This window comes from Oncorhynchus mykiss, chromosome 23 (assembly GCF_057628025.1).
Source record: "Oncorhynchus mykiss isolate SJ-2025 chromosome 23, ASM5762802v1, whole genome shotgun sequence".
In the NCBI taxonomy this organism is placed as follows: domain Eukaryota; kingdom Metazoa; phylum Chordata; class Actinopteri; order Salmoniformes; family Salmonidae; genus Oncorhynchus; species Oncorhynchus mykiss.
This window is the reverse complement of record NC_143044.1, coordinates 3,172,339-3,197,906: the sequence shown is the minus strand read 5'-3', so window position 1 is coordinate 3,197,906 and position 25,568 is coordinate 3,172,339. Positions and strand designations below refer to the sequence as shown.

The window sequence follows — 25,568 nt, the reverse complement described above, 5'->3', positions numbered from 1 at the left end:
TGTATGATAGAAATTTGCATATACTCCAGAATGTTATGAAGAGTGATCAGATGAATTGCAATTAATTGCAAAGTCCCTCTTTTCCATGCAAATGAACTGAATCCCCCAAAAAACATTTCCACTGCATTTCAGCCCTGCTACAAAAGGACCAGCTGACATCATGTCAGTGATTCTCTCGTTAACACAGGTGTGAATGTTGACGAGGACAAGGCTGGAGAGCACTCTGTCATGCTGATTGAGTTCGAATAACAGACTGGAAGCTTCAAAAGGAGGGTGGTGCTTGGAATCATTGTTCTTCCTCTGTCAACCATTGTTACCTGCAAGGAAACACGTGCCGTCATCAATGATTTGCACAAAAAAAGGCTTCACAGGCAAGGATATTGCTGCCAGTAAGATTGCACCTAAATCAACCATTTATCGGATCATCAAGAACTTCAAGGAGAGTGGTTCAATTGTTGTGAAGAAGGCTTTAGGGCCCCAAGAAAGTCCAGCTAGCACCAGGACCGTCTCCTAAAGTTGATTCAGCTGCGGGATCGGGGCACCATCAGTACAGAGCTTGCTCAGGAATGGCAGCAGGCAGGTGTGAGTGCATCTGCACGCACAGACAGGCGAAGACCTTTGCAGGATGGCCTGGTGTCAAGAAGGGCAGCAAAGAAGCCACTTCTCTCCAGGAAAAATCTCAGGGACAGACTGATATTCTGCAAAAGGTACAGGGATTGGACTGCTGAGGCCTGGGGTAAAGTCATTTTCTCTGATGAATCCCCTTTCCGATTGTTTGGGGCATCCAGAAAAAAAGCTTGTCCGGAGAAGACAAGATGAGCTCTACCATCAGTCCTGTGTCATGCCAACAGTAAAGCATCCTGAGACATGTGGCTCAGAAGTTAATTGACAGCAGCCAGGGCAGTTTGCAGAGGTCTTGAAAAAGAAGGGTCAACACTGCAAATATTGACTCTTTGCCTCAACTTTATGTGATTATCAATAAAAGCCTTTGACACTTATCAAATGCTTATAATTATACTTCAGTATTTCATAGTAACATCTGACAAAAATATATAAAGACACTGAAGCAGCAAACTTTGTGAAAATTAATATTTGTGTCATTCTCAAAACTTTTGGCCACGACTGTACTTATTTACAATGTACTCTTGTCAATGTATTTACAACGTTCTCTGTCAATGTCGCTTTTGTCGATAACCTGATTATTAATTATGCTGTATATTGATTTGATCCATGGAAAGGACACAGTTGACTTCATCCCTCTTCCTCCACAACCCCCAAGGATCGCTGAGTCCGCACCTCTACTTCCTCCCCCCAGAATCCCACCACGACTCCCAGACCGGTAAGCCCACTCTCTGGAGAAGAGAGGCCCTTTCATACGTTCCTGTGTCAGGATCACAGAAACTTGATGCAACTTGATTACTTGATGTTATGCAACATGGAATTACAGAAAGGCAATATTGCAGGAGTTAAAAGTAGAATCAGTAATATTATACCTTAATTTAACTAGACAAGTCAATTAAGAACAATTTTTTTATTTACAATGACAGTCTAGGAACAGTGGGTTAACTGCTTTGTTCGGGAGCAGAACGACAGATTTTCACCTTGTCAGCTCAGGGATTCGATCTTGCAACCTTTCGGTTACTGGCCCAACCCTCTAACCACTAGGCTACCTGCCACCCCGTCATCACAAACAGCAGAGTGACTTCCTGGAGTGTGACATTCTATTCTTTGTGAGAAGGTGTTAAAGTTCACAGCTAGCCATTGTTATGTGAATGAGAGCTGAAAAGTACCCAAGGCCTGGCCTTGGCTCCCAGTTAGAGCAGTGCCGCCAGAGCCATGGCCCAGTGAGACAACAAGAAGCCTGAGCCTGAATAAAACACTGGGGTAGACAGAAATTCACCATCATAGTACTACATCAATATGAGTATTATTGCGGTATAGAATCACAAATGGTCTAATATTGCAGTATAACAACCAATGATACAATATTACAATGGGATGTATTAATGCTGTAGTCTAGATAGCAGCTCAATAAATATGAAAACCGGTGGTTTATTTGAGAATATTGCATATTGAAAAGGCAAGCCAACTTGAGAAACACCTCAGTGCGCATTATACACAGTGGTAAAAGTGAGATGACGGAAATGATAAAGAGGAAATATAAGCTGACTGATTGATGACTGCACTGTCAGAGAGGAAACCTGAAGTTTGAAGATATTCATGTCAACTTTTTCTTATTATCTAAAATGAAAACTTGTCACCAGGTAGAGAGATGGATATACACTGAGTATACCAAACACGAGGAATACCTTCCTAAGTTCCTAAGTTCCTAAGTTCCACATCCTTTGGGTGGTGGACCATTCTTGATACAGACAGGTAACTGTTGAATGTGAAAAATCCAGCAGCATTGCAGTTGTTGACCTAAACCAGTGGGCCTGGCACCATGTCTCAATTGTCTCAAGGCTTAAAAATCCTTGTTTAACCTGTCTCCTCCCCTTCATCTACATTGATTTGAAGTGGATTTAATAAGAGACATCAATAAGGGATCATAACATTCACCTGTATTTACCTGGTCAGTCTATATAATGGAAAGAGCAGATGTTTCGTACACTCAGTGTATATTGAGTTTGAGTTTAACATCAAAAGGCTTTTACCACAACTTACTGTATATAAGGCTACTCATAGAAAGCTTTTATTGTCTAGTTTTATGTTCACTGTATTCATATGAGCATTTGCTTCATAAGGCCTTGGTTCACGTCAGATTCCGTCACTCCTCCGTAAAGCTCGTCCCTCAGCTGATCTGTCTTGTAGGACATGGAGCTCAAACTCAAACCGACATTCAAAAGATGAAAGTACAGTACAAAATGTAACAATATCACTGCGCCCTCAAATGACTCTCCATGAAATAGGCAGAATAACTAGCTAGCTAAATTGTTACAAACGTTGTGACAGTGATTTAATAGTTTACAACTGTGAGAAAAAATAAAAACAAACCGGTGGCCATATCCTGCACAAATTCTGTGCTTGGACGTTGGCTGTGTAGCTAACTGTTGTAGCTAGCTAGCTTACTGACATAGATAGGTAATTTGTTATCCCTTTCTTTACTAACACAAAAAGCTCGCTTAGCCTGTTTGATTTGTTAAAAAATTTTGAAATATCCAATAAATGTCGTTCCACTTCATGATTGTGTCCCACTTGTTGTTGATTCTTCACAAAAAAATACAGTTTTATATCTTTATGTTTGAAGCCTGAAATGTGGCAAAAGGTCGCAAAGTTCAAAGGGGCCAAATACTTTCGCAAGGCACTGTATGTTACCAACAAATTCTGATTATTCCACGACACTACTTTGACAACAATTCAGTGAATGCAACAAGTATTAGATAGAGACCGATAAAGAGAGAAGATACAAAACACAACTGTTCAAAGGTAATAAAATATTAAATTCATATTTCACACTGTCACTTTAGTGTTTGCCAACATGTCATGGAACTTCTGAAAGCATGGCCCCATCCTGAAAAGTGGCACAGAACACGTAGTGCACCCAAAGGAGGTTTCTATGCCCACTCTTTGCCCTGCATCCATTTGGGATGCACACCACACAACCTCTCTTGCGACCTTCAAACTTCACCTGCTTTCAAATTAGTTACAACTCGGTCCACGTGCCCTGGTGCCACACTCTTGGCGCCCCTCTTCCTACCACTGTAGCCATATCCCAAAGTGAATGCCCAAGCTGCATTTTTAATGCCTTCATGGACCAGCGCCTGCGGTTTCTGGGAAGGGGCCTTTGCAGAGTCCACCACACAATGCATTTATGATGGCAATATTGAGCATCCCCAAACACATACTTCCACCATTGTGCACCCAACATTGTAATAGCTCAATAGCTCCTCAAGCTCTGGAAAAGATATACAGTTGAAGTCGGAAGTTTACATACACCTTAACCAAATACATTTAAACTCAGTTTTTCACAATTCCTGACATTTAATCCTAGTAAAAATTCCCTGTCTTAGGTCAGTTAAGATCACCACTTTATTTTAAGAATCTGAAATGTCAGTATAATAGTAGAGAGAATGATTTATTTCAGCTCTTATTTCATTCATCACATTCCCAGTGGGTCAGAAGTTTACAGACACTCAATTAGTATTTGGTAGCATTGCCTTTAAATTGTTTAACTTGGGTCAAACATTTCGGGTAGCATTCCACAAGCTTCCCACAAGAAGTTGGGTGAATTTTGGCCCATTCCTCCTGACAGAGTTGGTGAACAGTCAGGTTTGTAGGCCTCCTTCCTCGCACACGCCTTTTCGGGTTCTGCCCACAATTTGTCTATGGGATTGAGGTCAGGGCTTTGTGATGGCCACTCCAATACCTTGACTTCGTTGTCCTTAAGCCATTTTGCCACAACTTTGGAAGTATGCTTGGGGTCATTGTCCATTTGGAAGACCCATTTGCGACCAGGCTTTAACTTCCTGACTGATGTCTTGAGATGTTGCTTCAATATATACACATCATTTTCCTGCCTTATCACATCTATTTTGTGAAGTGCACCAGTAACTCCTGCAGCAAAGCACTCCCACAACATGATGCTGCCACCTCCGTGCTGCAAGTCTCCCCCTTTTTCCTCCAAACATAACGATGGTCATTATTGCCAAACAGTTCTGTTTTTGTTTCATCAGACCAGAGGACATTGCTCCAAAAAGTACAATCTTTGTCCCCATGTGCAGATGCAAACCGTAGTCTGGCTTTTTTTATGGCGGTTTTGGAGCAGTGGCTTCTTCCTTGCTGAGCGGCCTTTCAGGTTATGTCGATATAGGATGAACCAGACTTGTGGAGGTTGAGACTTGTTGAGATAATGCCAAGAGTGTGCAAAAATGTCATCAAGGCAAAGGTAGGCTACTTTGAAGAATTTCAAATATAAAATGTATTTTCATTTGTTTAACACTTTTTTGGGTTACTACATGATTCCATATGTGTTGTTTCATAGTTGTGATGTCTTCACTATTATTCTACAATGTAGAAAATAGTACAAATTAAGAAAACCCCTTGAATGAGTAAGTGTGTCCAAACTTCTGACTGGTACTGTAGTTAGTGGAGTTACAAACAAACTATACAAAACAAGTGAAATGTCTTAGCTGTGATTCTATGTTTTCCACACACATAAACTAGCTACGTGTAGCCTTCCTACTTTGACACAACTGGGTCCCACATTTCCAATGTCGAATAGCTTGAAGTCACAAGGCTGTTCTCACAGGCTCTATGTCCCTACGTGGGAGCATTGCGATCCATAGGTCAAGATTTTTGACCTGGTTACATGTACATTGAACGACACAGCAGCTTTCTGACACATTTTGTTTATTTCTTTATAACAAAAAAAAAATGATGACGGCTTTTCACGCTGTGGGTTTAAAGGAAAGAATGTTTGTTTTCCTGAATTTTGTTGGCCTGGTCTAAATCAAATCAAATCAAATTGTATTAGTCACATGTGCTGAATACAACAGGTAGACCTTACAGTGAAATGCTTACTTAGGAGCCCCTGACCAACAGTGCAGTTTCAAAAAATATGAATAGAAATAAGAGATAAAAGTAAGCAGTAATTAAAGAGCAGCAGTAAAAAATCAAAATATATACAGGGGGGTGCCAGTATAGAGTCAATGTGCGGGGGCACCGGTTAGTTGAGGTAGTATGTAGGTATAGTTGATTAATGTGACTATGCATAGATGACAACAGAGAGTGGCAGTGGTGTGGAGAGGGGAGGGGGGCAATACAAATAGTCTGGGTAACCATTTGACTAGATATTCAGGAGTCTTATGGCTTGGGGGATAGAAGCTGTTTTGAAGCCTCTTGGACCTAGACTTGGCACTCCGGGACTGCTTGCTGTGCTGTAGCAGAGAGAACAGTCTATGACTAGGGTGGCTGGAGTCTATGACTAGGGTGGCTGGAGACTAGGGCCTTCCTCTGACACTGCCTGGTATAGAGGTCCTGGATGGGTGGAAGCTTGGCCCCAGTGATGTACTGTGCCAAGCAGCTGCTGCAGCTGTAGAACCTTTTTGAGGACCTGAAGACTCATGTCAAATCTTTTCAGTCTCCTGAGGGGGAATAGGTTTTGAAATGCCCGCTTCACGACTGTCTTGGTGTGCTTGGACCATGTTAGTTTGTTGGTGATGTGGACACCAAGGAACTTGAAGCTCTCAAACTGCTCCACTACAGTCCCATCGATGAGAATGGGGGCATGCTTGGTCCTCTTTTTCTCTTAGTCCACAATCATCTCCTTTGTCTTGATCTCATTGAGGGAGAGGTTGTTGTCCTGGCACCACACAGCCCGGTCTCTGACTTCCTCCCTGTAGGCTGTCTCGTTGTTGTCGGTGATCAGTTGTTGTCGGCTGTGTCATCTGCAAATTTAATGATGGTGTTGGAGTCGTGCCTTGCCGTGCAGTCATGAGTGAACAGGGAGTACAGGAGGGGGCTGAGCACTCACCCCCGAGTGGCCACTGTGTTGAGGATCAGCGTGGCGGATGTGTTGTTACCTACCCTTACCACCTGAGGTAGGCCTGTCAGGAAGTCCAGGATCCAGTTGCAGAGGGAGGTGTTTAGTCCCAGGGTCCTTAGTTTATTGATGAGATTTGAGGGCACTATAGTGTTGAACGCTGAGCTGTAGTCAATGAATAGCATTCTCACATAGGTGTTCCTTTAGTGTAGAAGTAGTTTAGCTCATTCTGTAGGCTCGTGTCACTAAGCATCTCGCGGCTGTGCTTCCCTTTGTAGTCTGTAATGGTTTGCAGGCCCGGCCACATCTGACGAGCATCAGAGCCGGTGTGTAGTATGACTCGATCTTAGTCCTGTATTGACGCTTTGCCTGTTTGATGGTTTTTCGGAGTGCATAGCGGGATTTCTTATAATCTTCCGGGTTAGAGTCCCACTCCTTGAAAGTGGCAGCTCTACCCTTTAGCTCAGTGCGGATGTTGTCTGTAATCCATGGCTTCTGGTTGGGCTATGTACGTATGGTCACTGTGGGGATGAAGTCATCAATGCACTTATTGATGACGCCAATGACAGATGTGATGTACTCCTCAATGCCATTGGAGGAATCCCGGAACATATTCCGGTCTGTGCTAGCAAAACAGTCCTGTAGTTTAGCATCTGCTTTATCTGACCACTTTTTATTGATCTAGTCACTGGTGCTTCCTGCTTTAGTTTTTGCTTGTAAACAGGAATTAGGAGGATGGAATTATGATCAAATTTTCCAAATGGAGGGAGAGGGAGAGCTTTGTATGCATCTCTGTGTGTGGCGTATAGGTGGTCCAGAGTTATTTTACCTCAAGTTGCACATTTAACATGCTGATAGAAATTTGTTAAAACTGATTTAAGTTTCCCTGTATTACAGTCCCTGCCTACTATGAGTGCCACCCCTGGGTGAGCGTTTTCTTGTTTGCTTATGGCGGAAATACAGCTCATTCAATGCTGTCTTTGTGCCAGCCTCTGACTGTGGTGGTCTAGTGGAATGCCTTATTATCACCTGAATATTGACTCGGAGTAGCAGAACTACTTTCGAGCTATCCCATTACCCTTTGCAAGATACGAGACAGATCAGTGCAGGCGGATTTGACGCTCTATCTGACGTAAGACAATGGCCATGGTCATAATGCAGTTTGAATGTCTATGAGCAGTTATTAGCGCCCAATTTCTCCATTGTAATGCATTTCTCATAAGGAGTTAAATATGCATTATGAAGAGGGTATTCATATGCAGTGTTACCATTTATTCTCCTTACTTGTAATGAAACTGGTCTGGGTATATTTCTGTTGATAGTTCTGTGAATTTTGCATCTCAAACTAAATTATTTGGGTAATCCGAGTTGATGTGCATTTTAAACTGCCAACCACAAAACCAAACCGACCCTAATGATTGCCAAATAATTGCTCTCGTGGGTCTTTAATGACCTAGATGTAAGTTTAACTGTGTCATAGGTTATATGTTGAAATGTTAAAAAAAAAATTAAAAACATGTCCAGTTACTGCAGCTGACATTATGACTGTTTTTTTTAATTATTTTTGAGCTGAGAATTACTGGACTAACTGTGAAACAGACAATCAGCTATAAGGGACTCTACAGACTGACATCTCTACAACACCTTGACTATTTTAATAATTCCCCTGAGAGACACACTCATTTATGACTGAAAATACTGTGTGACTCACACGAATACACTCTGCATTGCTTAGTCTCGGTTTAATTTGTCATGCCAAGTGTAACAACCATGTTATCTGTTATACATTTTAGGGCCTCAGAGAGTTTGTTGCTGGAGCGTTACACATCATGCCCCTCTCGAGCACTTCCTAAAACACCAACTCAGAGGACCACCTTTCCCCCTCCCATACCCCGGAGAACACGGTGACGCACATCTCTGCTGAAATCTGTTCCAAAGTATTCCCATGCATAATAAAGAGATATACTGTATGTGATCGTGTACACATGTCAGCAGGGTTAGAAATGATTATGTTTTAGTCAATTATTATATCTGTTTGGGCTTCTTGTGGTCAATTTGCAGTCTATAAATGATGTGTAACTATGTTCCGGCCCCCTGCTCAGTAAATCTAGTTGATGATGGCTGATTTACATGAACATTAGCATACATAAAGGTTTGAGTGTGTAGAACAGAAGCACATAGAACATGATCATCAAGTCAGTCAATTCAGGAAGTAAACTGAAATTCCAATTTAAAATGGCCAATCTTGGATTCAAACATCAACAAAGCACACTTTTTAGGTGAACCGCTGAGAGATGGGTCTGTAGAAATGTAATTTTAAAAAAAGGAAAACATTTTTAATGACTTCTTAATCAAATTTAAAAAAGCTATTCATTTCAAAAGTTTTTCATTGTTTAGAATTTTCGATTTCAATCATTTTCAGAATTGACTGACTTGAATTGTAACTGACCCCAACCCTACCATAGACCCATTGATACTGTACATGGATCTTGTAATAACTCCATGCGTTAGAATTGTAAAGGGTTTTCAACAAAGTGATCAAATAAAGATTGTGTTTGTTTATCAAGCTTGTGCATGCGTACTACTGTATTATACAACCGATCACACGATGAAGTTTGATTTTACAAATGCAAATTTGAAACATTCATGTAATCTGTTTTAAAATAAATGTGTTGAGTTCAGTGGCGATTTTAGCGTGTAAATCAAGGTGTGTCACTTTTTTTTTAGATGCATGCCAGCAAACCCACAACCCAACACTAAACAATTCATTAATTGCACTATAACGCTGAACAAACGGTGCCCACAAACTGTTAGGGTCTACATAAAGCTGTCCCAACACCTTACCACTGCTACACCTGGCTATCAGCGGAGCCTTGTCTGGCAGTGAAACAGTTCCTTCAGCCTCATTTACTGGCTTTTAAAAAAAGATAGCTTTTATGGCTGACTTGCTTAAACAAATGTGGTTTCTACTGACAATTGAGATGTACAAACTATGGCATAAGGGAACGACGACTGGATAAGAGGCGATCCGTAATTTTGATTAAGACATTAATGAGCGAGGTAGGATGGACGTAGTCAATATAACTATTCGTTGTCCTGTGCTCACTTGAACAGGAAGGTGGTGCTGCGGTCCTTTGTGGGAAAATTTTGTCATCAGACTTGGTCATTAAAGTCTGGCATTCTCTGCATTTATGGTGCTTTCAAGCTAACTGTGAACTCTGAAAAAAACAAGGTTGAATCATGATGACCTCAGGGATCTTCAGGTCGGTGTCAAGTTTCTTCAAAATCGAACCCAGAAGCAGACCAGGACAAGGAGAGTAGGAAGAAGGTGAGTAACTGAAGACAAAACAAACGGAGGTAAGTTTAAGGCAAGCAATACGTAACAAACAACAAAACAAATTCTATCCAAATTGAGGCTGATACTCTGGCACAACATACTGTTCATGGCTAACGATCCGGCAGGGAATGGATGTCAGGTCCGGGCTAATGAAGAGGAGAGATGATGATCAGGACCAGGTGTGCAGATAGCTGATGGGATACAGGTGCGGGTAATCAGAAACCCCAACTGGCTACATTGCCCGGCAACCAGACAGGGTGTGTTCCAGGACGCCGGAAAAAACACTCCAGGACAGCACATAGGCAAAAAACAGACTCAGGAAACGGGATTCGTGACAGTCGGAGCTAGAAAGAGGCCCGAGTTCCAAACTCGCAATTCCTATTTGGATGACCGTTCAAAACATATTTTCCCATTCGGAGCTAGTTTTTTTTCAGAGTTCCCAGTTGTCTTGAACTCACTGTAATCAGTTTTCCAATTCTGAGTTTCCAGTTGTTTTGAGCTCGGCAGAAGTCATGCTGGATTGACACCATGGCCAATGTTGAATGTTTACCCTTTCAAGCTTGGAAAAGAGACCATTAAACCCAGACTTGGGACCACACACCCACTCAACTGAATAGCAGGCTAGTGATTGCTTTGCAATGCTTGCAGTTAGCCAATGAGTCCTTCCAAACCACTCATTGTTGAATTTGCGATTTCCAACTTGTTGCGTAATGTTTATGTCCAATGGCCGAAGAGCACCGGAACGTTTTATCTATAATTTCTCTTTATTATTTATCTTCATATGACAAGGATTAAAAATGATTTGCCAGTAGATTGTCAACGTGATTCATGATGATTTTGAAAGTATGACGTTGACATGATGAGTCCAATCAATGTTGCTGTAGATATAACTTAATTTGACTTCCTTTTATCTTTGGCCAATGACCTTGAGCCTTCTTGGATAGGCACTTCTAATGTAACTCTATGGCAGCATCCAAGGGGCTTGAATGTTCGAGCTCTACCCTTAGATTTGGCGGTGACGTAGTGTCCCCATGAGTGACAGAACACTAAGCCAATCCCGACGGAACTAGAGAACATTACCAACCCCTACGCTCAGTATTTTCCGATGGCTGCCCCACCACCACAGAAAGCACTGAGCTAGGCTGTAACACCTGCATTTTGGAGCTGCCTTACTCAAGAAAGCAAAAAAGAGACAATGTTTGTTTTCGGCTTTATTATTATTATTATTTTTATCTAGAAAGGTGGGGCTCAAAACAGAACCCCACCTGCCCAGCATGACGGGTCGCTACTGGTTGTGTTAATGTTTGGTGTGTACTGCAACATTGGATATGAACATTCATTTCCTAGACAAGCATTTTACACTGCACACTGTACATACTGTATGGTACAATATCAGCCACTTGGTGGCACTCTGCTCATGAGATACACTGTTTTGTTTGCTGATGTTTGGCATGCTAGGCTATATTTCAAAAAATGTAATTACTTCTATATTTTATAATATATACACTATGAAATATCATGTGTTTATTGTCTGTTGCTTTGATGTTTAGTGTCGTTGTCAACCTGCACAGCACAACACATTATTGTTCGCTTACATTTGAGTGTATTTCATACAGCAAGTACCATATGTACCATATTACATGAATTTCCTATTTGACAATAATGTATTTAATTAAATGATCCATCAACATTCTAAGGATCATAAATGTGTAAGAATCCTGTAATGTAAGAGTTTTGAAGATATCCCATTATATGACAATGAGTCCTGAAGCCACCTCCCTCCCTTTGCCTGTCCTCAAGGAGGGAAATACGCATGTAGCCTATGAGCAAGGAGTGAGGTACAGTGCGTTGTCGGGGTGATTGGTGGGTGCTGTGTAGCTCACTGTCCTGACTGTACATTGTAGCACATACCTCTTTGCCGTGTGTGGGAGCGATATTTGATAAACAACACTGGATTGCAACAAAGGTAAACGTTTGCCATTTTATTGTCTCTTACTTTATTTGCACGTCAGATACTGTAAATAGCCTACAAAAGCCAATTTGCATCATGCCCATGTTGGATAATTTTACTCCCTTGGCAACAAATGCCCTGACAAATGTGTGTTTGATTCTGTGGCACGAGGGACTTGCGGTAATGTCTCGAGTGTTTGATTGTAATTCTAATATTAGCCTATTACCTACATTGGTGGGCTTTTATTGGATTCCAAGTGGGACCAAAATGGCCTGGGACTCTGTCTTCAGACGGCAGTACAGTCGTTGTGTTGAAGCTATACTGCAGTAAAGACACATCCATTTGATATCTGCAACCATACACACGACCGCTGCTCATCCTTGTGTCGCACTAGACTAGACACTAGTCTATAGTTTTGTAAAATTAAGTATTCCAAATCATGGAACGAAATAACGTAACGTTTATTATTGTCATGGAACGCTCTTTGCATGTTTTATCTGGTTACAAAAAGACAATAGTCTACTATTGGCCTACTGCACATTGAACAACATCACTTGAACTCTTTCTTAGTTTCCTCTTAAATGGTTCAGAATATTGTAGCGGTTTTCATTATAGTAGAAACAACATATGGCAACATAGTATGTAGGTAAATACATGAATAACATCAGTGGTATGTATGGGCATAATGTAATGCATATTATGCGGCACTGATAGGTAACCCCAATTTAACTTGATTTGTGGCTACTGTACAAAAGGTACCGTACAGTATAATGACTTGTGGGTGGATGGATGGTTGTCTATTTACAAACTAGCATTCATCTCAAAATGTGAGTGTGAATAGGCTGTGTGAGCGAAATTCTGAAATTCCCATTCTTATTATAATCTCTTGCATGCCCAATGTCCATTCTAGTACATTGCATTCCCCTGTACATTATATTTCAACCCGGTTCTCTCTGTAATTAGTCTGTATGTGTAAAAATGACACAAATATGATTACTGCATAACCAACTCACTGTATGAGCTAAATAAGAAACAAACAATAGACCCCTCTTGGTCAGAGAACGACAACCTCTGGACAAATGCTATGGATTAAGCTATTATTGATTGTCTGCACAAACCCTCATGCCACGTAAAGACATGAAAGCAACTGAATGACCCATAGGGACTGAATGTACAATAGTTATGACACACTGAATGGTTACCTCCATGTTCAGACAGTTGTTTGACAAATCGGCCTCAGGGCTGGCTTCCTGATTAAGTGCATGTGACCTGAATGTAATTTATAGATTGGCAGGTAAGGGTGCTCTCGAGCGGCTAGATGTTCTTTACCATTCGGCCACACGATTATTGAGAATTACGATAAGCATTTCTCTACGGATGGCCATGCTTTCCATCTGGCTACCCCAACCCTGGCCAACAGCTCTGCACCCCACGCAGCAACTGGCCCAAGCCCCCCCCCTCTGAAAGAGCTGCAAAATGTGGATCCCTACAAATCAGCTGGGCTAAACAATCTGGACCCTCTCTTCCTAAAATGATCCGCCACCAAGTCTTCGAAAGCCAAGTGAACAAACAGATCACCGACCATTTTGAATCCCACTGTACCTTCTCTGCTATGCAATCTGGTTTCCGAGATGGTCACGGGTGCACTTCAGCCACGCTCACGGTCCTAAACAATATCATAACCGCCATCAATAAAAGACAGTACTGTGCAACCGTCTTCATCGACCTGGCCAAGGCTTTCGACTCTGTCAATCAACATATTCTTATCGGCAGACTCGACAACCTTGGTGTCTCTAATGACTGCCTTGCCTGGTTTACTAACTACTTATCAGACAGAGTTCAGTGTGTCAAATAGGAGAGCCTGTTGTCCGGACCTCTGGCAGTCTCTATGGGGGTGCCACAGGGTTCAATTCTCGGGCCGACTCTTTTCTCTGTATACATCAATGATGTCGCTCTTGCTGCGGGTGATTCTTTGATCCTCCTCTATGCAGACGTTCTGTATACATCTGGCCCCTCTTTGGACACTGTGTTAACAAACCTCCAAACAAGCTTCAACGCCATACAACACTCCTTCCGTGGCCTCCAACTGCTCTTAAATGCTAGTGAAACGAAATGCATGCTCTTCAACCAATCACAGCCCGCACCCACCCGTGCGACTAGCATCACTACTCTGGACGGTTCTGACTTAGAATATGTGGACAACTATTAATACCTAGGTATCTGGCTAGACTGTAAACTCTCCTTCCTGACTCACATTAAGCATCTCCAATCTAAAGTTAAATCTAGAATCGGCTTCCTATTTCACAACAAAGCATCCTTCACTCATGCTGCCAACATACCCTCGTAAAACTGACTATCCTACCGATCCTTGACTTCGGTGATGTCATTTACAAAATACCCTTCGACACTCTACTCAGCAAATTGGAAGCAGTCTATCACAGTGCCATATGTTTTGCCACCAAAGCCCCATATACTACCCACCACTGCGACCTGTATGCTCTCGTTGGCTGGTCTTTGCTACATATTCGTCGCCAAACCCACTGGCTCCAAGTCATCTATAAGTCTTTGCTAGGTAAAGCCCCACCTTATCTCAGCTCACTGGTCACTATAGCAACACCCACCTGTAGCACGCGCTCCAGCAGGTATATTTCACTGGTCATCCCCAAAGCCAACATCTCCTTTGGCCACCTTTCCTTCCAGTTCTCTGCTGCCTATCACTGGAACGAATTGCAAAAATCACTGAAGTTGGAAACTTATACCTCCCTCACTAAATTTAAGCATCAGCTGTCAGAGCAGCTTACCGATCTCTGCAGCTATACACAGCCCATCTGTAAATAGGCCATTCAACCAACTACCTACATCATCCCCATATTTGTTTTTGTTTTTCTGCTCTTTTGCACACCCGTATTTCTACTTGTACATCCTCATCTGCACATATATCACTCCAGTGTAAATTGCTAAATTGTAATTACTTTGCCACTATTGGCCTATTTATTGCCTTACCTCCTTACTTCATTTGCACACACTGTATACAAATGTTTCTATTGTGGTATTGACTGTACATTTGTTTATCCCATGTGTAACTCCGTGTTGTTGTTTTTGTCGCACTGCTTTGCTTTATCTTGGTCAGGTCGCAGTTGTAAATGAGAACTTGTTCTCAACTGGCCTACCTGGTTAAATAAAGGTAAAAAATTAAATAAAGACCCACTGGTTATTGAATAAAACCCTCTTAGGCCCCTCTATTTGAGATATATATTGCAGCCCTCATCCTCCACATACAACACCCGTTCTGACGGTCACATTCTGTTAAAGGTCCCCAAAGCAAACACATCCCTGGGTCGCTCGTCTTTTCAGTTCGCTGCAGCTAGCAACTGGAACGAGCTGCAACAAACACTCAAAATGGACAGTTTTATCTCTCCATTCAGAGACTATCATGGACACTCTTACTGACAGTTGTGGCTGCTTTGCTTTGTTGTCTCTACCTTCTTGCCCTTTGTGCTGTTGTCTGTGACCAATAATGTTTGTACCATGTTTTGTGCTGCTACCATGTTGTACTGCTGCCATGTTGTGTTGCTACCATGTTGTTGTCATGTTGTGTTGCTACCATGCTGTGTTGTCATGTGTTGTTGTCTTAGGTCTCTCTTTATGTAGTGTTGTCTCTCTTGTTGTCATGTATGTTTTGTCCAATATTTATATTTTATTTTCAATCCCAGTCCCCGTCCCCGCATGAGGCCTTTTTCCTTTTGGTAGGCCGTCACTGTAAATAAGAATTTGTTCTTAACTAACTTGCCTTGTTAAATAAAGGTTAAAAAAAAACTACAAAAAAACACTTCCACATAAACAGGGTTGCCAGGTCTAGCTAAACTTTCTATAACAATGACCACTGAAAACCTGGCCTGAAAATTTGGCCAAATTTTTTTCCACAGCAAGAGAAGAGTTGCCAAATGTATACAATAACCTAACGACATTAGAAGCAAAGTTCGGTTTTCATCAAGATTATTATTATTGCGAACTATGAAATTATGTAATAAATTTGAATATGTTGCAAGAGAAATTATAATTTGCCCTTATTAAACTCGCAAGATCATTTTCTATCAATGGATGTTGATTTAACTTGTTTGACTACTATGATTAAGCAATAAGGCATGAGGGGGTATGGTATATAGTCTAAGGGCTGTCTTTTAGCATTACACAACGCAGACTGCCTGGATACAGCAATTTGCCGTGGTATATTGGCAATATATCACAAACCCTGGGGTGCCTTATTGCTATTATAAACTGGTTACCATTATAATTAGAACAGTAAAAAGTTTTTTTTGTCATACCCATGGTATACGGTCTAATATACCACTGCTTTCAGCCAATCAGCGTTCAGGGCTCAAACCCGGTTCATATCTGTAAATAAATCCATTTTGAGCATGTGCATACTGTAACTATAGATAAATCCACCAGGAGTGTTTGAGTGATGAAAGTTGGACAGAGGATCTTGAAATCTCTGCGCAAGAAAACACTTGGACAAAAAAACGAATGCTAGGCTATTTTCTGGCAATTGTGCTGTTATTATGTGCCAGATGTTAAGACCATTTGCAAGATTTAATTGTCATTTCAGTAGGCATAGGCTACAGAATAAAATCTGGGTTTATGATTGTAATTGAACTTTGCCATGTCTTGCTTAGATAGTGCATTGAGAAAGTATTCAGAACCCTTGACATTTTCCACATTTTGTTACATTACAGCCTTATTCTAAAATGTATTAAATAAATACAAATCCTCATCAATCTACACACAATACCCCATAAAGACAAAGGGAAAACAGTTTTACTGTAGATGCAGGTAGCCTATAGCCCCTGATAGGCCTACATCTTATTTAAAACAGGCTACAGTAGCCTAGGCAAGATGTAAACTGAAAGATTTAGCAGCTTGCTTAGTTCAAATATTTAACTCGTCTGACAAATGATTTCAACATGAATAGCTTAGCTTAGCAATTTTGAGGTAAGAAGTGCTTGTGTTTTCAAATATCCTGCTGGAATAGGCTACCGAGGACGGGATCGCAATTTCAATCACTGAATTAAACATTAATAATATGTATATGAACTGAATATTCTTGTCAACAACAGCCAGTGTTTATAAAAAATAAATAAATACCTGTAGCCTAATCTGACTGACTGTTACAGTCAATCTAATGCGTGCAACTGATCGGCAATTTAAATAACTAAACATGGCCATTAATAATGGCAGAATAACACAAGGCTAAAACAATAATACACTGAAGTTATAAGCTATTTATTAAATCTGTTTGCCAGCTACAGGTAGGCTACACAAGTGGCACAGATTTATTTTCAATGACTCCAGTGATATAGTAATTTCAACATATTTATTGTAGCCTACAATGGCATATACAGTTGATGTCCAACAGATGCAAATGTGTCATTCTCCACATTTAATGTCAGTTTCATTGAGGACTTTTCCCCATAACAGAAGCACACGACTTCCATTTTAAATTTCCACTCCTGCATAATTACAAGTTAAATAGCCTACCTACAACTGGTAAAAAAGTTGTCACAGAGTGCGCATGCTGCTCTGTCTCTGCTCACTCACATGACTCAGCCAATAGTGGACTGAGCTGCATGCTTCTCTCTGAACACACACACCCCTCCGGCCCTCCCCACAACTCACTCACTCAGCAACAGCCTGACTCACTTAAATCAAATCAAACTTTATTTGTCGCATGCGCCGAATACAACAAGTGTAGACTTTACCATGAAATGCTTACTTGCAAGCCCTTAACCAACAGTGCAGTTCAAGAAGAAGAAAATATTTACAAAGTAGGCTACAATAAAAAGTAATAATACAAAGTAATACAATAAGAATAACAATAACGAGGCTATATACAGGGGGCACCGGTACCGAGACTGTTTGCAGGGGTACAGGCTAGTTGAGGTAATCTGTACATGTAGGTAGGGGCGAAGTGACTATGCATAGGTAACAAATAAACAGCGAGTAGCAGCAGTGTACAAGAGAGGGGGGGTCAATGTAAATTGTCCGGTGGTGATTTTTATGAATTGGTCAGCCGTCTAATGGCTTGGGGGTAGAAGCTGTCGAGGAGCCTTTTGGTCCTAGACTTGGCAGTCCGGTACCGCTTGCCGTGCAATAGTAGAGAATTCAGTCTATAACTTGGGTGACTGGAGTTTTATTGACAATTTTATGGGCTTTCCTCACTGCCTATTACATAGGTCCTGGATGGCAGGAAGCTTGGCCCCAGTGATGTACTGGGCTGTTCGCACTACCCTCTGTAGCGCCTTACGGTCAGGCAGTGACGCAACCGGTCAGGATGCTCTCGATGGTGCAGCTGTAGAACCTTTTGAGGATCTGGGGGCCCATGCCAAATCTTTTCAGTCTCCTGAGGGAGAGAAGGTTTTGTCATGCCCTCTTCACGACTGTCTTGGTATGTTTGGACCATGATAGTTCGTTGTAGATGTGGACACCAAGCAACTTGAAACTCTCGACCCGCTCAACTACAGCCCCGTTGATGTTAATGAGGGCCTGTTCGGACCACCTTTTCACGTAGTCCACGATCAACTCCTTTGTCTTGCTCACATTGAGGGAGAGGTTGTTGTCCTGGCACCACACTGCCAGTTCTCTGACCTCCTGCCTATAGGCCGTCTCATCGTTGTCGGTGACCACTGTTGTGTCGTCAGCAAACTTCATGATGGTGTTGGAGTCTTGAATGGCCACGCAGTCGTGGGTGAACAGGTAATACAGGAGGGGACTAAGTACACACCCCTGAGGGGCCCCAGTGTTAAGGATCCTCGTGGCAGACATGTTGTTGCCTACTTTTACCACCTAGGGGCGGCCCGTCAGGAAGTCCAGGATCCAGTTGCAGAGGGAGGTGTTTAGTCCCAGAGTACTTAGCTTAGTGATGAGCTTTGTGGGCACTATGGTGTTGAATGCTGAGCTATAGCCAATGAACAACATTCTCACATAGGTGTTCCTTTTGTCCAGGTGTGAAAGGGAATGCGATTGAGATTGCATCATCTGTGGATCTGTTGGGGCAGTATGCGAATTGGAGTGGGTCTAGGGTGTCCGGGAGTATGCTGTTGATGTGAGCCATGACCAGCCTTTCAAAGCACTTCATGGCTACTGACGTAAGTGCCATGGGGCGGTAATCATTTAGGCAGGTTATCTTCACTTCCTTGGGCACAGGGACTATGGTGGTCTGCTTGAAACATGTAGGTGTTGCAGACTCGGTCAAGGAGAGATTGAAAATGTCAGTGACGACACTTGACAGTTGGTCCGCGCATGCTTTGAATACATGCCCTGATAATCCGTCTGGCTCAGCGGCTTTGTGAATGTTGACCTGTTTAAAGGTTTTGTTTACATCGGCTACCGAGAGCGTGATCACACAGTCGTCTGGAACGGCTGGTGCTCTCATGCATTTTTCAGTGTTACTTGTCGCGAAGTGAGCATAGAAATAATTTAGCTCATCTGGTAGGTTTGTGGCACTGGGCAGCTCGTGGCTGTGCTTCCCTTTGTAGTCTGTAATAGTTTCAAAGCCCAGCCACATCCGACGAGCATCGGAGCCGGTGTAGTATGATTCAATCTTAGTCCTGTATTGATGTTTTGCCTGTTTGATAGTTTGTCAGAGGCTATAGCTGGATTTCTTATAGGCTTCTGGGTTGGAGTCCTGCTTCTTGAGAGCGGCAGCTCTACCCTTTAGCTCAGTGAGGATGTTGCCTGTAATCCATGGCTTCTGGTTGGGGTATGTACAGTGGGGCAAAAAAGTATTTAGTCAGCCACCAATTGTGCAAGTTCTCCCACTTAAAAAGATGAGAGAGGCCTGTAATTTTCATCATAAGTACACTTCAACTATGACAGACAAAATGAGAAAAAAAATGCAGAAAATCACATTTTAGGATTTTTAATTAATTTATTTGCAAATTATGGTGGAAAATAAGTATTTGGTCACCTACAAACAAGCAAGATTTCTGGCTCTCACAGACCTGTAACTTCTTCTTTAAGAGGCTCCTCTGTCCTCCACTCGTTGCCTGTATTAATGGCACCTGTTTGAACTTGTTATCAGTATAAAAGACACCTGTCCACAACCTCAAACAGTCACATTCCAAACTCCACTATGGCCAAGACCAAAGAGCTGTCAAAGGACACCCGAAACAAAATTGTAGACCTGCAGCAGGCTGGGAAGACTGAATCTGCAATAGTTAAGCAGCTTGGTTTGAATAAATCAACTGTGGGCGCAATTATTAGGAAATGGAAGACATACAAGACCACTGATAATCTCCCTCGATCTGGGAGAGGGAGAGTTTTGTATGCGCCTCTGTGTGAGGAGTAAAGGTGGTCTAGAGTTTTTGCCCTCTGGTTGCACATTTAACATGCTGATTAGGTAAAACTGATTTGAGTTTCCTGCATTAAAGACCACGGCCTCTAGGAGCGCCGCCTCTGGATGAGCGTTTTCCTGTTTGCTTATGGCCGTATATAGCTCGTTGAGTGCTGTCTTAATGCCAGCATCAGTCTGCAGTGGTACATAGACAGCTATGAAAAATATAGATGTGAACTCTTGGTAAATAGTGTAGTCTACAGCTTATCATGATATACTCTACCTAAGGCAAGCAAAACCTCAAGACTTCCTTAGATTTTGTGCACCAGATGTTGTTTACAAATATGCATAGGCCGCCTCCCCTTGTCTTATCAGAGGCCGCTGTTCTATCCTGCCGAAAAGCTTAAAACCATCCAGCTGTATGTTAATCATGTCATCGTTCAGCCACGACTTGGTGTAACATCATATATTACAGATGTTAATGTACCGAAAACCCTTGTAAGGGGTGCGTAACTGGTGGCAGGGAAGTCAGATGCAGGAGAGCAGAACTGGGTAATAACCGGAGCAGTTTAATTATCAAAACCAACGGCATCCAGAATAACAAAATATGGGTACAAAACCTGTCGTGCACCAGTCAAAATGTGCACAAGCACTTACAACAAACAATTTCACACACAGACATGGGAGGAATAGAGGGTTAAATACACATCAAGTAATGAGGGAAATGTAAACCAGGTGTGTGGGAAAACAAGACAAAACAAATGGAAAATGAAAGGTGGATCGGCGATGGCTAGAAGACGGTGACGTCGCCCGCCGAACGCCGCCCAAACAATGAGAAATTATGACAACCCTTTGGAATTTTGCATGACATCAGTAGCCTAGTCAAGGAAGCATCATGCAAAAATATATTGGCACACTCCACTTAGACGATGGGTAAAAAATTCAACCAACCAATTGGATGGTTTGACAATCTACTTCTGGTGGCCAAATTGACCTGCTGACCAAATGTGATTGGATGGTGGCTCTACAGTTTAAGGTCTCTGACAGGTGATTCATTATTTTGTTACCGGATATAATTACCTGCTCAGCTGGCCATCCTCAGCATCATGGCTAATTTGGCCAGGTTGGCCTATGAGAAAAGCTAGCAGCTAACCAATTTAGACCAATGGTTTAACACCATGGTCTAAGCAAAAGTTCACAACATTCTGTTTATTCTAAATAACTGATGGGTCTTTAGGCAAGCCGATTTCTGCCAGAGACACCAGAAAGGTTTCTGTTTCCATCCCGTGACTGCTTGTTGCTTAGCAACCTTCTCCCTCCCCCTTTTCTCCATCTGCTCCCATTGGCCAAAGTGGATCGTGCCGCTTGAAGCGTTATGCTTTTCAAGGTCGGTGTGCACAAAGAGAAGCCCACCAATGCAAGCGAGTAAACAAGAAAGTGAATAGACAATTTATTGTTTGGGGATTGATTTCTAGTCACCCTCTCGCTGGCTCTGCAAGTGGTGATGGAAAAACAAGGAAAACAAACCATTGGGAAAGGGGGATACCTAGTCAACAATGTGTCTACCACATTTAACCCAACCCCTCTGAATCAGAGAGGTGCCTTAATCAACATCCACATCTTCGGCACCCGGGGAATAGTGGGTTAACTGCTTTGCTCAGAACGACAGATTTTGACCTTGTCAGCTCAGGGATTTGATCCAGCAACTTTTCAATTACTGGCCCAACGCTCTATCCGCTAGGCTACCTGCATTGTTGGTTGTCGTTTTGACAAAAACATCCAGTTTTGCTATGTGCCCCACTCAGCGTCATCCAGCCATGATAGAATACCCAACAAAAATGTTAAGGCAAGCATGTGTAGTGTGCTGTAGTGATAAAGCTGAGTGCCTGCTTATCCAAATAAATAAAGTTTCTTGGAGCTGTCAGTTAATAGGCTATTAGTGCCCTTGAGTGCTTGTGTCAGGGTAAAGGGATAGACAGACATAAGGGTGGCACCCTTAAAATAGGCAGATATTGATACATTTTTAGAGATGTTGTTTTCATATGGGCCTACCTTGTCAAAGCACTTGAAATTACTGGATTATGACATAGCTGTTTTTAGGTATGTGTAGCTACTGTATCCTATGACAAAATGATCAAGTAGTCTGGTCACACAGCCACTCAGGGAGTTAATATGCAACACACTGAAGAGTAAGCTTGTATTCCATGTCCAAGTCAAAACATCCCCCTGAAATAAGGTGACATTTTCAACACTCTCTCAATAAATAACCTGAACAGTCATCAGCAGTCCCACAAACATGTTAAGGTTCTCCAATGTTTAAGCCAATAGGAACCCACCTCCTACACTTAAGGTGAGTCTTGTCCTCTGGCAGTGATAGTGTAGATGAGGTCTTCCAGTTACAGAATTACCAAATTAAAGACTCTATGTGTCAGTCAAATGGTATCTTATCTGTATTATCATGTAGTCCATTGCAGTGTTTTCTATGTTTAAGATTGATAATGCATTTTTGAGAGATAAAAAAATCCCACTTTCATATTTGTATTGTTTTATACTTTTTGCCAGGTGCCTCACATTGTCTCATTGTTTATCCTCTCTCTCTCTCTGTGCTTCTCTGTGTATTTTCTACCAAGTGATCTTGGAGGAAAGTCTAGAGTCCTTGTGAAACAACCGTATCGTCCTTGGTAAACTGTCAGTTTAGTGACATTCTTATTACACTGGCTCTAAAAACTGAGCTGTCAGGTTGTGCCCTCTCTAAAAATGTCCATGTGAGACGTGTCCATGTGGTATGCCAGTGCCTTCCCTGTCAGTCCTTTTCACGGCCATGCTAGCTTGCCGCAGCACCAGCAACAACTACCCTCCTACCTCAGAATAACCTACCTCAGCCATAACCTTTCACTGGCCAGACCAACTCACTGGGTGGGTGTTTATCCTCTCCGAAAAAAGGATGACACCTAGCCCCACCGCTCAAACATACTGTAAAGCTGCCCTATTTTTCCCTATTCATCACACACATTTTAGTGGGTGCTTATTATTTTCAAATAGAGATTTACTCTCCTTCAGTGCTTACGTGGATTTCAGTTATTTTCATTGCTATTGTGTTTTTATCCATATTTATCCATATTTATCCATATTTTCTCGTGTAAAATATTATGTAGGATTAAAAGACTACTCCAGTCCAGTAGGTATGTGTTGGACATATTTTCCCACTCGACAATTACTCGGTGTCTTTCCTGAAAGACTAGAAACCCAGAAACACTAGAATATGTACAAGTTGCATACATTTCCTTTTAGGTTGCAGTTGTTTAAAACTAGCCCTTGAACATCCAATGGCTGTGGTGTGGAATGTGTAGAAGCCTCGGCTCACCGCCTGTGTGGATGCTGTTTATGGAAGAGAGGAGGACCTCTCAATTAGAGGGCTAAGCAGCTGCTCTGGAGCGGGCCTTTCTATCCATGTTTGGAGCTGTTTGGTGAGATCCACACTGAGCGCTGGACAGCTTCTCTCCTCTCTGCCGTTTGTTGACAAAGCAAAAGTCAACTATATTATGTAACAGCTCTCTGTCTTTCTCTATGTAGTACACCAGATCTCTTGGTGAGAGCTTTTGGAAATGAACACTAATCACATTTAAGGAAAACTCAGAAATATAGTAGGGATCCAGGACTGTGTGAGGTGTATCATAGTTCAACTTGGTAGCGTTGACCTTTTGTTTATTTTTTAAAAAGCAAACAGAGAGCAGTTCTCAAACATGTGGAGACTAAAAGATTGCTACAGCACACAACAGCTGTTCTCAGTCACTGGCAGTGACATTGAGTTTACAGGAGTTATTTCATTACATCATTTTACTGCAAAAATATAGAGTGGCAAGAAAAAGTATGTGAACCCTTTTGGAATGACCTGAATTTCTGCAAAAATTGGTCATACAATTTGATCTGATCTTCATCTAAGTCACAACAACAGACAAACACACCTAAACTAATAACACACAAATGATTGCATTTTTCTTGTCTATATTGACTAGATAATTTAAACATTCACAGTGTAGTTTGGAAAAAGTATGTGAACCCCAAGGCGAATGACTTCTCCAAAAGCTAATTGGAGTCAGGAGTCAGCTATCCTGGAGCCCAATCAATGAGACGAGATTGGAGATGTTGGTTAGAGCTGCCTTGCCCTTCAAAAAACACTCACAAAATTTGAGTTTGTTGACTTGAATAAAGTTGGAAAGTGTTACAAAAATATCTCTAAAGGCCTTGATGTTCGTCAGTCCACGGTCAGACAAATTGTCTATAAATGGGGAAAGTTCAGCACTGTAGCTACTCTCCCTAGGAGTGGCCGTCCTGCAAAGATGAATGCAAGAGCACAGTGCAGAATGTTCAATGAGGTTAAGAAGAATCCTAGAGTGTCCGCTAAAGACTTACAGAAATCTCTGGAACATGTTAAGTTTCTGTTGACGAGTCTACGATATGTAAAACACTAAACAAGAATGGTGTTCATGGGAGGACACCACGGAAGAAGCCACTTTTGTCCAAAAAAAACAACATTTTTGCAAAAGTGCACCTGGATTTTCCACAGTGCTACTAGCAGAATATTCTGTGGACAGATGAAACTACAGTTGAGTTGTTTGCAAGGAACACACAACACTATGTGTGGAGAAAAAAGGGCACAGCAGACCAACATGAAAAACCTATCCAAACTGTAAAGTATGGTGGAGGGAGCATCATGGTTTGGGGCTGCTTTGCTGCCTCAGGACCTAGACAGCTTGCTATCATTGACGGAAAAACAAATTACCAAGTGTATCAAGACATTTTGCCTGGAGAATGTAAGGCTGTCTGCCAATTGAAGCTTAACAGAAGTTGGGTGATGCAACAGGACAATGACCCAAAACACAGAAGTAAATCAACAACAGAATGGATTCAACAGAAGAAAATACGCCTTCTGGAGTGGCCCAGTTAGAGTCCTGACCTCAACCCAATTGACATGCTGTGGCATGACCTCAAGAGAGCGGTCCCAAGAATATTGCTGAACTGAAAAAGTTTTGTAAAGAGGAATGGTACAAGATTCTTCCTGACCGTTGTGCAGGTCTGATCTGCAACTACAGAAAACGTTTGGTTGAGGTTATTGCTGCCAAGGGAGGGTCAACCAGTTATTAAATACAAGGGTTCACATACTTTTCCCACCCTGCACTGTGAATGTTTACACGGTGTGTTCAATAAATACATTAAAACGTATAATTGTTTGTGTGTTATTAGTTTAAACAGACTGTGTTTGTCTATTGTTGTGACTAAGATGAAGATCAGATCAAATTTTATGACCAATTTATGCAGAAACCCAGCTAATTCCAAAGGGTTCATATACTTCTTCTTGCCACAGTACATACTACTAGTATCACATTCCTCTCGACTATTAATCACCATACAGTTTTACAGTTTAATGAGACCATAGTTGTTGATAATGAACTTAGTGAAATGACAC

The 25,568-nt window shown here is 41.9% G+C and overlaps 2 protein-coding genes across 15 annotated transcripts in view; both read left to right on the top strand.

Moving 5' to 3' along the window:
• The window catches only part of pik3ap1 (phosphoinositide-3-kinase adaptor protein 1), a 38,771-nt gene extending 29,724 nt beyond the window's left edge, over positions 1-9,047 (top strand). For all 3 annotated transcript variants that reach the window (XM_021580182.3, XM_036960131.2, XM_036960130.2), the window contains 2 exons: positions 1,239-1,339; positions 8,275-9,047. In XM_021580182.3, the coding sequence (XP_021435857.2) occupies positions 1,239-1,339; positions 8,275-8,389 (216 nt within the window). In that variant the 3' untranslated portion in view covers positions 8,390-9,047. The remainder of the gene's footprint in view (positions 1-1,238; positions 1,340-8,274) is intronic.
• Positions 9,048-11,627: 2,580 nt separating this feature from the next.
• LOC110502275 (sorbin and SH3 domain-containing protein 1) overlaps positions 11,628-25,568 on the top strand; it is a 71,956-nt gene continuing 58,015 nt past the window's right edge. For 6 of the 12 annotated variants that reach the window (XM_090216606.1, XM_090216612.1, XM_090216608.1 and 3 more), the window contains exon 1: positions 11,641-11,784. The gene's annotated coding sequence lies outside the window, so the exon portion shown is untranslated. Of the gene's footprint in view, positions 11,785-25,568 lie in introns of all 12 variants that reach the window. The other 6 variants (XM_090216631.1, XM_090216610.1, XM_090216604.1 and 3 more) reach the window with 2 other exon arrangements.